This window comes from Buteo buteo, chromosome 5, assembly GCF_964188355.1.
Source record: "Buteo buteo chromosome 5, bButBut1.hap1.1, whole genome shotgun sequence".
Classification (NCBI taxonomy): Eukaryota; Metazoa; Chordata; class Aves; order Accipitriformes; family Accipitridae; genus Buteo; species Buteo buteo.
In genome coordinates, this window is record NC_134175.1 from 29,186,515 (window position 1) to 29,201,993 (window position 15,479).

The 15,479-nt window shown below is 51.2% G+C and overlaps 2 protein-coding genes across 2 annotated transcripts; both read right to left on the reverse strand.

The window, feature by feature from the left end:
* Nucleotides 1-5,893: 5,893 nt before the first annotated feature.
* HOXD11 (homeobox D11) lies at nucleotides 5,894-7,425 on the reverse strand. Its single transcript, XM_075029299.1, has 2 exons — nucleotides 6,714-7,425; nucleotides 5,894-6,129 (listed from the first exon to the last, which is right to left on the reverse strand). The coding sequence occupies exons 1-2, from the start codon at nucleotides 7,318-7,320 to the stop codon at nucleotides 5,894-5,896; spliced, it is 843 nt and encodes a 280-aa protein (XP_074885400.1). The 5' UTR covers nucleotides 7,321-7,425.
* A 5,981-nt stretch (nucleotides 7,426-13,406) lies between these two features.
* On the reverse strand, nucleotides 13,407-14,830 carry HOXD12 (homeobox D12). The gene is made up of 2 exons (XM_075029300.1): nucleotides 14,269-14,830; nucleotides 13,407-14,001 (listed from the first exon to the last, which is right to left on the reverse strand). Exons 1-2 carry the CDS (start codon nucleotides 14,828-14,830, stop codon nucleotides 13,763-13,765), a joined length of 801 nt encoding a protein of 266 aa, XP_074885401.1. The 3' UTR covers nucleotides 13,407-13,762.
* Between the last annotated feature and the right edge of the window lie 649 nt (nucleotides 14,831-15,479).

Sequence of the window (15,479 nt, forward strand, 5' to 3'; positions counted from 1 at the left end):
CCGCCACCGGGGCCGCAGCGGAGAGCCGGGCGCTCCGGCGAGATGGCTACTTAAGATCATGATCAGAGCCATGGCTAACATTCGCCCGCGCCGGCAGAGAAGCGGCGGCCGGAGCCCACGACGCTCCCTCCGAGCGCGGCCGTTCCCCCCCCGGCTTTCTAGCAATTTCCTCTTCTTCAACAACAGCCCGGGCGACCCACGGAGTTTAAAGGAACAAAATACTATTTTCCTTGACGCGGTTTGAGACTCGACTGTTAAATCTAATCAGGAATTTTATGCCCATCAAATGGCTCTTTCATAACCTTTATTTACACTTTACGGAAAAAGGGGGTCCCAGAAATATCCCCGCTGAAGAGTCAGCCCGGAGGTTTGCAGCGGGTTGCGCCCAACAGCAAAGTTAAAACAATAAGCAAATGCGGAGCTGCTTTCCACGCCAGCCTCACTGGTGCTGGAGGAGCTGCCTCCCGGTTAGCCAGGAGGGCTCTTTGATTTTTTTTCATTGAAAAGACGAATTTCTTGCATGTCCCTGCACGGAAACTCAGATGATGGTTGTGGTGATAATGACTTAAATATCGTATTCAGGACTGGCAAACGGCTCCGTAAGACCCTTCGCTCACGATAAATCACGGGGGGGGGGGAGGGTGTTTAAAAACGGGCAGCAATTTTTTATTGAAAATGAACAGTAGGAAAGTTTAAGTTTGATGTAAATAGAAGTTGAATAAACATGCGAGAGCCACTGGGGAACTGGGGACTTAGGCTCTGGGCATTTAATGTCACTCTTGTTTTAAATCATATTAAAATGGAATCAAGTAATTAACATTAATAAATAAATCAATATTGTGCAATAAATGAGATATACAAGCTACATTAATATAAAGGTTTTGCTCTCAGAGCCCCATATTTTTCCGAACGAGGGAGGAAAAAAAAAAAAACCCAACCAATGGGTCCATGCAGATGTAAATTACTGTTTGTAATAAAGCATAGGTGGACATTACAGTTTTCTCCTCTAGCAAATGTCAGGACTAAAAACTTGAGGTTACCAGACGTGGCAGCAGGGCTTAATTTTCACTGCCTTATCTTCCTAAACCTTATTACTGGTGATATGATTATTTTTTGTCTCGGCTGTGCTGAGGATTCTCATAGTTGCAATTTGCTGTGTTTGTGTCTCATTATGGGAGGGGGATGGGAGAGAGGTACGAAAGAGGCTAGATATTTTGCAGATGCCTTCAGTAACAAAGGTATTGCGAGAAATATCTTGTTTTAAAAACAGGCTGGGACCCAGGAAGCTTTTAGTAAAATTCCTTTCATTTACTCGATTTCAGAGTTTTATTTAGGGTGTCTTTAAACGCGCGGATTGTATATTTTATGCCACGCTGTTATATTGCAGGGAGATTGAAGAATAGTTTTTATTTAAGGCAAAAAAAAATTGGCTACGATATTGTGTCCTTTCTTCTTTTAATAATGCAACTGTCACGTTGCCCAGATTTCTATGTGCCATATTTTCATAGAAAGAGTCGGCGTCTGGGCTGAGGGCTCAGATTCCCTGCCTTTTTTTTGACCGAGGGCAGAGGGGGCGGGGGGGGGGGGAAGGAACATACTGATGACATTATGCCTTTTCCTAAATATGAAAGCTTATAAAATAAACAAAATAGCACGCTGGCCATTTCTTCAAAGGTGTTATTTCTGCGCCTGGGGATCGCACGGTAGCACCGACTGTACTCCCAGCCTCGCCCGGAGCCTCAGCCCTTCCTCTATTGTATTTCTATATTTCTGTGAGCACAGAAGTGCATATCTGGTATGATGAGATTTTAGCGTGTAGATTGGTCGCCGATGCAGCCCTCAGCCTCTGTATTTGGGCTGCACATTTATCTTTCGGCAGATTCCTGCCGCATTTGTAGTTTAATCAGAAAATAAGCAAATGCCCTATTCGTTCTCCTTAAAGGACAAGCCCAAAGACATTTGGAAACAGGTCACAGCCTTTTCTGTCTAAAGGAATAAAACAGAGAAAAGGGTAAAAAAAAAAAAAAAGAACAGAAGAGGTTATGGACTCGCACAGAATCATCACATTTACACGATGATTCAAAAATGAAGAAAGCGGCGTTTCCATATTCCGGTACATACACATACATATATGTATATATTTTTTTTTTTAATTAACAACACATCCTGGCTCCCATCACTCGTTCGCATTCGCTGAGATCGGCCTCACTGTAATTGCGAGGGGTTAAAGCACCTCGTATGAAGCCTAATGGGTCTGGGGTTGCTGTGGGCTCTAACAAGGAGCACTCTCACGCCAAGAAAAACAAACAAACACAAAAACTTCGCTAAACGTTTCCCTCTCGAAATGGGTATCTCCACCGAGACACCAGGAGATTTTCCTTTGGGATCCGGCTGCGCCTGCAAGGGCTACCTTTGGCGTCAGGGATCCCAAGGATTTCAGATTGTACGATGCCATTTTATTACCGACGGAAAGGCTATTTCTAGGAAAGTGTTAACAATGAACTTCTGAAAAAAACCAACCTCAACAACCCAACAGACAAAGTGCCAACAAATGCTTTCACGAGAGACGGGGCTTTAAAAAATGCGGAATATGGCTAAGGCAACGCAAAATACATCTCGATGAATTCTGCAAATAAGCAGAAAGCAGCGAAACCCTTTCTTTCCTCAGATTCTGACCAAAAGTACGCACTGGAGGGAAAAAATAAAACAGAAAACCAGAAAAACGGAACGTGCTCGGTCACTGGAGAGCGTCCAGGAAATTCATAAGCTTCACTTTAATTTTCTAATCTTTAGTTTCATTTTAATAGATCTCCATAGCATTTTTAAGGAGAGGGATTTCATTCAGCAATGCCTTGGCAAGGTGATGTTCGGATATTAAAAATATCTTCTTCTCGCTTCAGTCTCTCTGTCTTTTAAAAAATAAGCGGTCTCGGGATCTAACGTTAAGCTCGCTTTTAAGTAAAATATGTTTTAAAAATTGTGCTTTCTGTGCCTAGAGGTTTATTTAAGAAAAGCCTCGAATAGCAATCGAAGATAAACTGTGGAAACGCATGGTTTTTATATTACTTTTGTTCCATCCGCGTTAAGGCTGTCCTTACAGGAGTAAATAGATTTTCGTTCTAGGGAACGAATTCTGAATATCACTGGGGTTTTTTTATTATTATTTCTTAAAATATGGGATTTTTTTTTAAAGCTCCTATGCATTATAAAAGATTACGACACCCACCCCCCACCCCCCAAAAAAATTCTTTTAAAGTGGCATATTTCTCCAGCACGTCACGTTGATGGGTTATTTGTTTAATAAATCTTTTTGATGCTTTATTTTCTCATTTGGAAGGCCCTGAAATCTTATCGTTACTTATATATTAGATATTTTATTAGCGGTGGAATTATTATTAGGGTGGAAAAGAGGCTGGAACGCCAGGAGGGCGGCGGGCATTGCAGCGCATGGGCGCGCCCTCCTGTGGCCGTGGGCCGCCACGCACCGGGGAATTTCCTCCTCTCCCAGGTCTTTCTCCTCAGCTCAATTTGCTCTCAGCCATGGGTTTCTTCCTTTCTTTTTAAATAGAAACTTAAAACTGCTATCAGCGAGCATTTATGCAAGATTAATGCGAGGGGGGGTTCGGTTTCCGCGGCCCTCTTTTGCGGTGTCTTAGCATTTTAAAGGCGTATTAAGCCGCTAAGATAGACTGTTAAAGCACTGCAGGGAACAGAAAAATCAAACGACTCGCTCTCGCCCTGTGGATTAAGGCTCGGGAGAGACGCGAGAATTTTGCCATCAGGTCAGGCGAAATGATTTGAGAAATTCCCCGCGACTTCGCGCATTTCTAATTAATGGGCTTTGTGGGGAAAGGCACATCCGCAGAAAATCTGCATAGAAAGACCATCTTTCTCCCTAAATTACGAAACATTTCCTACAGCCCACGCGGTTTTTTTTGAGCGAAAAAACATTATTATTATTTTTTTTAGAGCTAAAAAGGGGGAGATTTGGGGCGAATTCCCGGGGCGCGGAAGAGAAAGGCGAGGGAAGCGGGGAGCCCGCCATGCTCCGGCTGGCGGGGACCGGAGCGGGGCACGCTCCCCGCACGCCGCGGAGAGCTCACCTCGACCCAGCTGGGATTTTCTTTGCGTTATGATGCATTTGCTAATACGGCCAGCTATGCGGTAATAAGTGTGTGTGTGGTTGTGCGTGTGTGTGAGAGAGAGAGGGAGGGAGGGAGCGAGGGAGGGAGGGAGACAGAGAGAGAGAGAGAGAGAGAGTGGGTGGTGGTTGAAAATAACAGAGGAACCTTAAGGCGCCTAATTATTCAGAAAGGTTAAAGGTGATGACCTTGACATTTTGGAAGTTCAAAGGCATACACTTATGTTTTTCTTGCTAAAGGGTTTAAAAAATTTTTTTTAGTCATGCCTCCCTCCGCTTCCACGTCTCCCTTTTTTGAATTCTCGGGCTTTTGCTGACTTATTTGGGCACTTTTGCCTTCCCCGCGTGCGAGCGTTAGCGAGAGCCGCTTCGTCCCATTCAAAAAAGGCAAATTCTTTTCTCACTCCTCGCCTTTATTGCACATTGCGGAAATCTCTTTTTCACCCACCAGAAGGTGTATAATATAACCCAATTAAGCTGTTTAGAACCTCGGGTTTTATGGTGTTGTCTAGACAGTTCAAGGTTTTGTAAACAGCCCAGCCAGGTCACGCAAGATAAAGCGGCGAGGAGCGGAGCGGACCTCCGCCGGATGCCTGCCCCCGCGCAGGGCCCGCCGCGGCCGGGGCAGCGGGCTGCGCTCCCGGCCGAGCGCCCCGCTCCGCTCGCCCTGCCGAGGAATGGCATTTAAGAGATCCACCCCTCTGCCTCCAAAGCTTTTTCTTTCTTTTTTTTTTTTTTTTCCTCCACCCCCGCGCTAGTGCCAATTGTTTATAGCTCCCTCTTGTCTGAGTCGCGCTGAGCCCTCGGTCTTTCTGCCTTGCTCTTCACTAACAAGTAAACAGTCATTGGCGTTGGGGATTCGGGGCTTATTGGGAGCCTGACCGGCTTAAAAAAAAAAAAAAAAAAAAGGCCTTTTTCGTTGTTTATAGGAATTGCAGCACCATCAGAAGTGATGGTCTGCAGACAGCCATGTTGGCTCTGCCTCGCAGCGAACAGGGAAGGTTGCGCATACCTACAAAGGGAGAGTTAGACGTCTAAACTGTTACTTATTTAAAAGGCATTTAAAATAACCCGACTAGGCTTCCTCCCGTTATTATTTAACTGAACTTGGCTCTAGCCCGGGAAACGCTAGGATCCTTCGGAGATGGAAATCCATACAGTCCACGGAAGTTATAACCTTAACTTTACTAGAAACCATTTATTCACATGAAAAAGACAGTGGCCCATGCTTTTGGATGACAATAGAAACATATATATATATTTTATATATAGCGAACGTACATTTACCATCTCTTAAATAAACCGCATTCACTTAAAGGGAGGAAAGTGTTACCCTAGCTCAAAAGCAACAACAGAGCCCCCCCGAACTCAATGAATTGTAAGCAAAAACTACCAGACACACTGCAGGTCCATTGCTGGTACTGTGGGAGAGGAAAAAAAGCACCTTTGGCGAGAAACACTTGAGAGTGGACAGTTGGATTTACCCTAGTTTCCCCTTATCAGGAATCTGCTCCGCCAAGCCCCGAAATCTCCAGTGGCCATTCAGTGTGTGGAGTTGCACATGAAAATGAAACTTTGAGTTCCGCAGGGTGGATGTGTCATGTAAACCAATTTACTTTTGCATTCAGATGGCAGGTCAGAGAGACCGAGATATTCTTTGTTTTTCTTCTTTCTTCCTTTTCTCTGGCTCTCTCACTTTTTAAAAAATTTTTTTCCTTTCTTTTCTTTCCTTTTTTTTTTTTTTTTTTTTTTTCAAAACAGGGGATTCCCAGTGAAATATTGGAGTCGATCTCTGTTCAGTTTCTTTTCTTTCATCCTTCGATTCTGGAACCAGATTTTAACTTGCCGGTCAGTGAGGTTGAGCATTCTGGACAACTGCAGTCTTTTCTCTTTGTTTATGTACACGTTGAAGAAAAACTCCCGTTCCAGTTCTCTTATCTGGTATTTGGTATAGGGACACCTCTTTTTCCTTGATCGCTGGGGAATTGCTGAAATTCAAGAGAGAAGAAACTGATTTATGCTGCTGCTACGAACATGCTCAGCCAGGACGAGATCAGAGACTTTGACAATATCCCATTGCCTGGAAAGCAGCCCTCTAGCAGTTCAAAAAAATATTCCCGGGGCTTTTACTCTCCTGGTGACTTAGCAAAAAAGCGAATATTTCCCAACTTCTCCTTAAAAGAGAGCACTTCGAGCAACACAGAGAGATATTTAAATGGGCTGGAAAAATTCCAAGTTTCTCCAACTCCTCTCACCCACCCACCACCCCCCCCCCCGCCCCAAACAAACGAAGATCTTAAGCTCTAAACCGAAGGTAGCTCTGAGCACTACCTGTGAAATCTCCCCGTTTCCCCCCCGCCAAATCAACAATTTAATAACAATTAATATCCTCTTCCAAGAATACCTTAAGCCCACCTAAATTGGTTTCCTATCGTAAACACGCTTTACAACGGTAAAGGAAATCTTATAGGATATATAAAATCCTTTGGATGCTTATAAAATTGCACATAAAATGCGGCTTGACAAAGTGTTGGCCTTGTACTCTTGCCCCCAATTTACTACTGATACCTACCTGAACTGTTGCTCTTCTCTGCAACAGCCTCACCAGAAGGGGAATCGGCGCTGTTTGCTGGTGTCACTTTCTTCTCTTGGCTGGAAGGTGTTTTACTGCAAGTGCTGCTCGGGGCTTTCAAGTCGCCCTTGTCCGCATCCCCCTCGCCCTCGGAGTGCTGCTGGTACGGGGGTCCGGGGGCTGTCTCGTAAAACTGGTCGAAGCCTTGCGGCAGGATGCCGTTCCTCCCCACCGAGCTGTAGAAGTTGGAGGCGGCGGGAGACGGTCCGTGGTGGCCGCAGACAGGGTCCGTTTTGAATAACATTTCCGTCCTCCTGTTCGCAGGCTGCAGAAAGTCTCTGTGCATCACCTCTTCAGCTGAGTAATAAGGAGCATAACTGCCCCTATACTGCCATTTGCTGCGCTCTAATCCGTATTCCCTGAATGCTACTTCGCGCACAGGTTGGACGTGAGGTAAATTAGAAGAATAAGGAAAAGTCATTTGACAGGACGAAGATTGCGACAAAAAAGAGGGTTTCGTCGAGAAATCTGAGGGTGAGACGTAATAAGCGCACCCTGGCAGATACATATTGGATGTGCCGTGACTGCAATCGTCAAACTCAGTCATGTCTTCCTTTTTGCGATTGCAAGCAACCAGGAGGCTTCAATGCATTGAACAAGATCCATCTATTGCACAAGAGGGTTTGGACAGGATCAACTAAGAAAAAATCCCCACCGTGTGCTGACGTGCAATTCATCTTGATTGATTCTAGTGGTAATTATGTCACGTGACGCGATGTAGAAATGTCCTTATATCTATATCAGCCCCTCGGAAAGGCTCCTAAGATCTCTCCAAAGAGCCCTCCCAGCACGGAGAGACGAGCGCAGCGTTTGTACAAATATAGCCGGTTTTTCCCCTCATCCTTTCACCAGGCGATCACATACACGTAGGTGGTGCGGCAAATCACCTGGGGCCGCGCCGCCCGGGCGGGCGGGCGCCTGCCCACCGCCGGAGCCCTGCGCGGAGCCCCGCGGAGCGCAGCCCCCCGCCCGCATCGCCGCCCAGCCCGCCCGGCCTCCGCGGGCGGTGGGGAGGGGGGGGCGGGGGGGGGCGGGGAGGGACGGAGCCGCCGTCGGGGGAAGGTAGCCCTGGGGGCGCGGGGTGCGGGCTCCCGGCCGGGCACCCTCGGCTCGGGAACGTGATCGCTCCTCCTTGGAGGGAGCGATGCTCGCTGGCCGCCGCTCAGGCGGATGATGAGCGGGTGACGGTTCGCTCGGGAAAGCCAAGTCCCATTCACACGCTCGAGCGTACGAGTGGATCTGCCCGCCCGGCTCCGGCCATCCGCAGTTGGCATCGAAACCGGTCACGAAATGCAAAGCCCGAGTCCCGATCACCTCATTTTCCCTCGCCTACGAGCCCAAACACTGCGCGCTTGTGTCAGGGCGCCAGAGACAAACTGAAATGAGAAACACGCAAACAGAACATCTCTCAGGAGCCGCTTTTATGAAAGGGAGACACTTTGGGGCTCTTCTGGAAAGCGAAGGGCTAGGGCAGGAAGACAAGTCCACCAAGCACGGTTTCCTTGGGAAGCAGAGCAGCACACAAAGTGACCTCTGTTCCCGTGCCTCCGACTCCCACCAAAATGTTCATTTTCATTGGAAGGGAAAAGCAGGCTTGGGAGCGGGCGACGCGCACAACGCCCGCCAGCCCCGCGGCCGCCCTGCCCTCGAGGGCGCATTTTTTGCCAATTTTCTGTTTCTCCTTGAAATATGATTTTACAGAGGCGAGCACAAACCGGGACACAGAGGCTGAAAAGAGAAGAGAATAAATAATACGCGCCAGCAATAGCCCTATGCTCGAGCAATTCCTCATTCCAGAAACGTTTGCCAGCTCTCTATGGGAATGCCTTTTTCCGCCACTGTACAGCATAGCCAGAGTAGCCCCGCCACATGCCGCTCTCCAAATAAACCCGAAACCTGGGCGAGCTCTCCACGCCGAGCAGGGTCGCCCCCTCCTGCCACCCGGGCAATCCCCGGGCGCTCCGGCCAGGCGGCAGGCCCCGGATCACCTCCAAAAAGACAGCCTCCAAGTCCCACAGCAAGCAGAGAGCCCCGGCAGGTAGGGAACCGGCCCCAAAGCGCTGCCGGCAAGTGGGGGCAAGGCCCGGCCCCCCCCTCCCGGCCTCTGCGAGGCGGCGGTGCCCGCGGAGGGCTCGGCCAGGCGCAGGCTGCGCGCCCCCGGCTCCGCGCTGCTGCGGAGAGGCTCCGGGGGCGGGAGCCCCGCAGCCCGGGCAGCGCCCCGCTCCCTGCCCCCCGCCCCGCCGCCGCTGCCGCCACCGCCACCGGCACAGCCCCTCCTGCCTCCGCCGGCCCCCCAGAGAAGGCGAGGGCTGCCCGAGGGGCTTCCACACCGCAGCCCAGCTTGCCCTCTCTGAAAAGCAAGAGACCAAAGCCGGGCAGATAAGATGAAACTCGTTCCTTTTTCTCCCCCCCCCCTTTCTTTCCTTTTTTTTCTTTTCTTTGTACAGTATGGTGTTTTTTGCCTTGGTGCCTCGCTCGCAAACCACCTCAAACGCCACACGCTGCTCCCAGCAGATCGACTCTCGCAAGGTAGCACTAGAAATCAAGGCACAAAACCACCGTTCCCTCCCTTTACCACCAACTTTCGAGCCCTCTCCGTTCTGCTGCAACACATGAACAACCTCCTAAATATGATGCCTGCGCAGTTAAAATGGCTCCTGTGTCACTTACCACCCTGAGCTTGCAGCAGAGCAGGGCAGGGATCCGTTTGGATTGTGCCCCCAGGTTTCCCATCGCCTATCTCATCGGGAGAGATGGGTCTGGGAACCTACGGAGCTTCATTTTCTTTACCGTTCAAACAACTAATTAAGCCTTAGCCAGACTCCTTCACCTTCCTTTCGATGCAGCAAGCCTAGCATCAATTAAATTTTGGCGCAGGAGCCAACCGGTTTCAACTAATTCAAGTTCAAAGACATGGCGACGATTTGTTAATACGAAAACAGCCCTTTTAGGAACCAGTCCCTTAAAAAGCGATCTAATTTGGGGAACGTGAGACCAATATCGCAGCAGAGACCCCGCTGGAATAAGGCAGAGCTGGGGGTCCTCTCCTGCCAGAGCATTTTCACCCTGGGGTCGGTTCCCAGCCCAGCTCTCGGCATTACATATCCAATACTTCCCCCCCCCCCTTAATTTTTTTTTTTGTATGCCTTACGCAGATTAAATAGCATCGAAACATACATGCACATCATGTAGACAGTCAGGCGAATACTTTACCGTCAGGCGTCTTGAAACCTCTGCAACCGTTGCCTGGAATTACCAAGTATTCAGGTCCAAGTGCCATTTCCAAAAGCCCTCCGCGGAAATTAAGGCGACTGGCGCAACATTCGCGTTTAAAACCGCACCCGGTCCGGCTGGAGAAGATGCGGTATTTTTGTGCCACCCAAGATAAGACACTAACTTGACCTTAACTTTGTTATGGCGCCCCTAGTATCTGGAGAACGTGAACAGACACTGTCTGGCAGCTCTCGTAAAAACCGACTGGAGAAGAGATTCTGAGTCATTTCATTTATTGCCACTACAGTTCTGCAAGAAAGCTTTTCCTCCCTGCCAAACTTTAATTATTTATGCTCTTTTAGGAAGCACAAAGGCATCCAGAGCCATTCCCGACAAGCCGAGTTGCGTTTGCAGCCTTATCAAACGAGGAGGAATGGAGAGCCCCCCTCGGAAGGGCTTTATCACGTTTAGGCTGCGGTCGGAATGCAAAGATGTTTATGTTGGAGTAAATAAAGGCATGGACGGTCGCCTGCGTGCCGCGGGGGGACGCGGGCGTGGGCGCAGCAAGCGGGTGCCCGCTGCTCCCCCCCCGCCCCGCATGCACCCACAAAGCTGGGGCGGGGGGACTGGAAACACACAGCTGGAAGGACACCCGAAATGATCCAGCCGGGGGGGGGCGTGGGGCACATCCACCTCACGCGAGCGCATCTCCTGCACGCCCACCCGGCGCACCGCACACGCGTGTGCACACATGTGCCCACGGGGCGGCTGGGGTGGGTGTGCGCAGGCAGGCAGAGCCGCACGGGCAGGGCGCGCCCCGTGTCCGCAGTTCTGCCACACGCGCGTGTACCTCCCCACGCTCCCGGAACGGCTGTCCTCGCCCGCTGCTTCAGGGGAACGGCCGAAACCCGGGAGTATGGGCACGCGTGAAATCGCGCACCATTTTCTACCGCCTGTGTGCCTATGCACGGTGTGAGCCCGCAAATACGTCCGTCCGTGTGGGCGCACACACGGTTACGCACAACGGGCGCTGCTGAAATGGGTCCATCTACATCTATCTGCCTATGTATGTACACAGGCACATACAGAGATACAAAACCACGTTACTTTCGCATCTCACAGCGCGATTTAAGTCCTACCTCCTCTGGTTTTGCTCCTTCTGTGGGCGATTTAGACTAGAGGCTTTACAACGAGCCGTCGTCGTGGATCAGATACGTTTAATAAATAATACATTGCCTTTCACATCCTTTCACCCGAGGTTCCTCTTCGGATTTCACATCACCCGTGTAATAAAGGGACTGGTTGTACTGGGGCGGGTTAGGACGGGAAGGACGGCATGAAGGGTCCATTTCTCATGGACTGCAGCCGGCTGAATAGTATTCCAGGAGAGAATAAGAAAAGGGGCTTTATCTGGTTTTTGCTTTTCTCCTGGCTCGCATCATTGGGGTTGCTTCTAGTTTTTTTAATTAGGGAAATGCTACTGAATGAAGAGACTTTTATTGTCCGCAATGCGCCAGCTCCCAGCACAGGGGCTGAAAGCCTCGAAGGTTTGGAGGGACGCAGGGCTGGTGCCTCTGGCTGTAGGTGGCTAGGTGTGCAGCCCCCTCCCTCGGGGAGCTCGCCCCCGGCGCTGTCTCGCCCCCGCTTCTCCCCTGGCAGTCCCCCCGCCATCACCGAGGTGGGTTTTTGTCTGCATTGGGCACTGCGGCAAGGGTGGCCATTCTGGACGGCGAGAAATGCGCCTCCAACTTGGGCTGGTTTTCCTTCTCCCTCCCGAAACACCACCCGAGCGTTACCTTTGGGGCTCTCTGGAAAGCTTTCGGGAAGATGGCTGCACTTCTGCCCGCCTAGAAATCCGGCATGTACCTCCCAAATCATCTGGACCACTGTGCCCTTGAGAGCAGTACTCGCAAGCAAATGAGCGGGTAGGAGCAAAGTTCAAATATGCCTCTTTATGAAATAATGAGTTTATTGCCTTCAGGAAGGCAACAGCCCCGTGTAAATAGGTAGCTGCTTTGTGCCGTTCCTTGTGGTTGTTTAGCCTTGTTGCGTACGCCCCGAACAACCATATCTGAGCCTACTTTATATACCAGAAAATAACGCAGGCTCCGCCAGCGTAATTATTATTACTGTTGGGAGAGGCAACCCAAGGTTTCGCGTGTGGAAACGCCTCTTCATTAGAAACACATTTAGGTGGAAATTGCAGCCAAAAGGCGTTTTAATCCGGACCTACAATTCCGTGAGGTTTCTTTTTTTGTTATTATTTTTGGGGTTGGGTTTTTTTTTTCATTTATTTTCTGAAGTATCAGACCAAGGCAATATCCAGCATTTCCCCTGGCTCTGCAGCTCTGGCCCGTCCGAGTGCTCCGGTGCTGCAGAGCCTGGAGGCTCCCGGCAGACACAGCCTGTCAGCAAGATGCGGGGAAAATCGATTTCGTTCTCGTCCTAAAACAATAATCAAACGGCTTGGGCAATGCTTCCAGCCATTCTGGTTGGGTTATCCTCTGAGGTTTATATCTGGGCAAAAACCCGAAAGCGTTCCCCCCTTTCCTTCATAAAAACCTCTGCGGAAGCGGCCATGGGGACGGTCTCACAAAATAAGCGAACCCGCCAAAAGCTCGGGGCTCTCCTCTATCCTGCGCCTGCAGCACCTCGGGGTGAGAGGGGGGGCCCCGGCTCCCCCCTGCCCCGGCCCCGGCCCCTGCCCCGGCCCCGGCCCCAGCCCGCCGCGGCCTCGGCTCCTCCCGCTCTCCTCCGCCCGTTTGTTTGGGGCAGCGCTTGGACAAGGCCAAAGTCAGCGGCGGCGCTGGAAGGGCAGGGCCCTGCCCGGCCACCTGGGGCGGCACCGGCGGCGGCGGCGCCGCCGGGACCACCCGCGCCCGGCTCGGCGGCCCCTGCTGCCGCCGCGGGACCCCGCGCTCCCCCGGGGCCCGGCCGGCGGGGAAAGCGAGTGGAGGGCCGCTCCCTCCCGAGAGGGCAACCCCCCCCTCTGTGCCCGGCGAGGAGACCAGCCCGCGCCCCGGGGGCGGCGGCACCCCCCCACCCCCCCGCCCCCACGCGGGGCTCCCCTCCGCCCGTGTCCCCCCGCCGTCGGGGCGGGCAGCCGCAAGCGGAGCGGCGGGAGCGGCGGCCGCCGCCGCGGAACCGGCGCGCAGGTTACGCGCGGGCCTCGCGCGGGTGTCACGTGCCCTCTCCGCCGGGCTGCGGCCGGATCTGCGGCTCCGAGCGGGGGGGGGTGGGGGGGAAAAAGAAGAAGAAGGAGAAAGAAAAAGGTTTATTTGTTAACCACTTTCCCCCATGGCTGCTCGAGCAGGTTACTCCAAACCGCAAAACAAGCCGGCGCCGCAGGCTCGCCCCGGCGTGCAGGGCAGCAGATGAAGGGAGCAGCCGGGACTCACAGAGCCGACGTCTTTACTAGGCGTTATTCCTTTATTTTGCTGCAAAATGGTGTTTACATACAGATAAAAGAAATCGATTTTAGTTTAGCACCGCTCGTTCTCCGGGGAAAGAGAGGGTAAGAAGCAGGAGAAAATCTATATAAATGGAGAAAGAAAGGTAAAAAGCTGATAATACAGGTTTCTGTGCCGGTCCGGCTTGTCCTCCTCCTTTTGGCTGAGGACTCAGGGTTTGCCAATTTACGCAGGGATCCTACGCGTTTCGAGAACTTGGTCTAAACGGTAAAAACTCACACTCCCCGCGTTGCACTCGCGAATACGCTCTACTCTAGGGGTGAACACTCCGGGCACGAGTTCATGCAGGAACGGGCGGACTCTGCTCTAGTACATAGAAAGCGCCTGCTCTCGCATTACTACTCTTTTCTTTTTCATCCGCCGGTTCTGAAACCAAATTTTAACTTGCTGATCGCTTAAATTCAGTCTGTTTGATAGTTCTTTCCTCTTCTGTCGGTTAATAAACTCATTGAGGAGAAACTCGTTTTCCAATTCAGCAATTTGTTGTTTTGTGTAAGGTTTCCGTTTCTTTCTTGATCTCCCCTGGGTGGGGCACCAAGGCAAACCTACAACAAACACGTCGATAATTTAGTGGATCAGGTCTGGGCATTAAAGAGAATATGCAAAAAACCCGCAAGATAACAGGGCTAAACTAGGTCGGCAAATCGGGCAAAGCACAGCTTGACAGCGCAATTTCTATCTACCTCCGAGTCGGATTAAGCGATTATCGCTCCGAGTGGGTTACAGGGGGGTTACAAAGCAATTACAGGCATCTCTTAGAAAGCAAGTATCACTAGGTCGCCTCTAACTAAAGCGAGATATTTAAGGCATACCATCCTGCACTGAAGGTCTGAGGCATGACTGGACTGCTGCGGGCTGAACTGTCAGGTTCAAGTTGACGGAATTCTTGATGTCCTCCTTTAAGCTGGAAGTGCAGGAATTCACTTCAAAAAGAGCAGCCGAGCCATGCAAACTTCTCTGTAGGCTCGAGTGGTCATACTTTACGGGCTTTAAGTTGGCTGCGTGAGTAACAGTTGGGTCATTTGCAAAAGATTGCCTCTGCCTGCATCTCTCCTCTTGTTTGGAGCTCGCATCGTGGGCGTAATATTTATTGTTGTCTTCCAGGCACTCTTTGTTGCCGTTGGAGCTGATGTTGATTGGAACGGAGCCGGGGAGGTAAGGCTGCGCCGCGCCGCTGAACGCGTGGCTCTGCGGCTGGGCTGCGCACGAACTTGAGCAAGTCCACGGGATCGAGCTCCGGGGGTAGGAAATGGTGGGCAGAGCCGCCAATTGACTGCCATTAGCCCGCAAATTAGGAAAATAAAAGGAATCTGGAGATTGCAAATTCAAGAGAGAACCAACGTAGCCAGATCTGTAGAGACTGCGATCACACATTTCCAACAAAGGACTTCAGCTGTTCTTACAGCAGTATTTAGTTACAACAGGGAATAAGCGGAAAGCCTGAAACGATTGGACGAAACTTTGCAGACAGGTTCTTCAAAGCCGGTAATTTCAGCACCGCCTCCAGCCACCGAGCCACTGAGTCCCCCCTTTTTTTTCCCCTTCTCCTTTTTTCCCCCCTTTTTAAAAGTCTTATGATAACACTTGAAATATGAAAATACAGAGCTCGCAAGGGGGAGGGGAAAACATGGTCTCCGCTTCTATAAAAGTGGCCGGGGCTGGCTGGCAAAGCTGCGGCGCCAGCGGAAAGATGAGGGGAAGCCAAACATTGGCAGAGATGCCGAGGGGTCAGGGCAGCCCCCGGCCCGGCCGTGCCACCCCCCCCCCGCCCCCAGTCGGCAGCCCCCCCCCCCCGGGCCAGCCGCCCTGCGCCCGGCAGCTGCCGGGGCCAAAACTACACCCGCGATAAGAGTGTGCACCGCGGGCTGAGAATAACCTACGCTGGCTCCTTCCCACTAAAGGGAAGGAGCTGTGACCGCCCAGGGCACACGTCCCTACTTCTGCCCCTGTACAGACGAATACACCTTGTGCGTGCGTGTGCGCAGAAAACGTATGTTGTCCGTTTTATATACGCGTTTGTTTT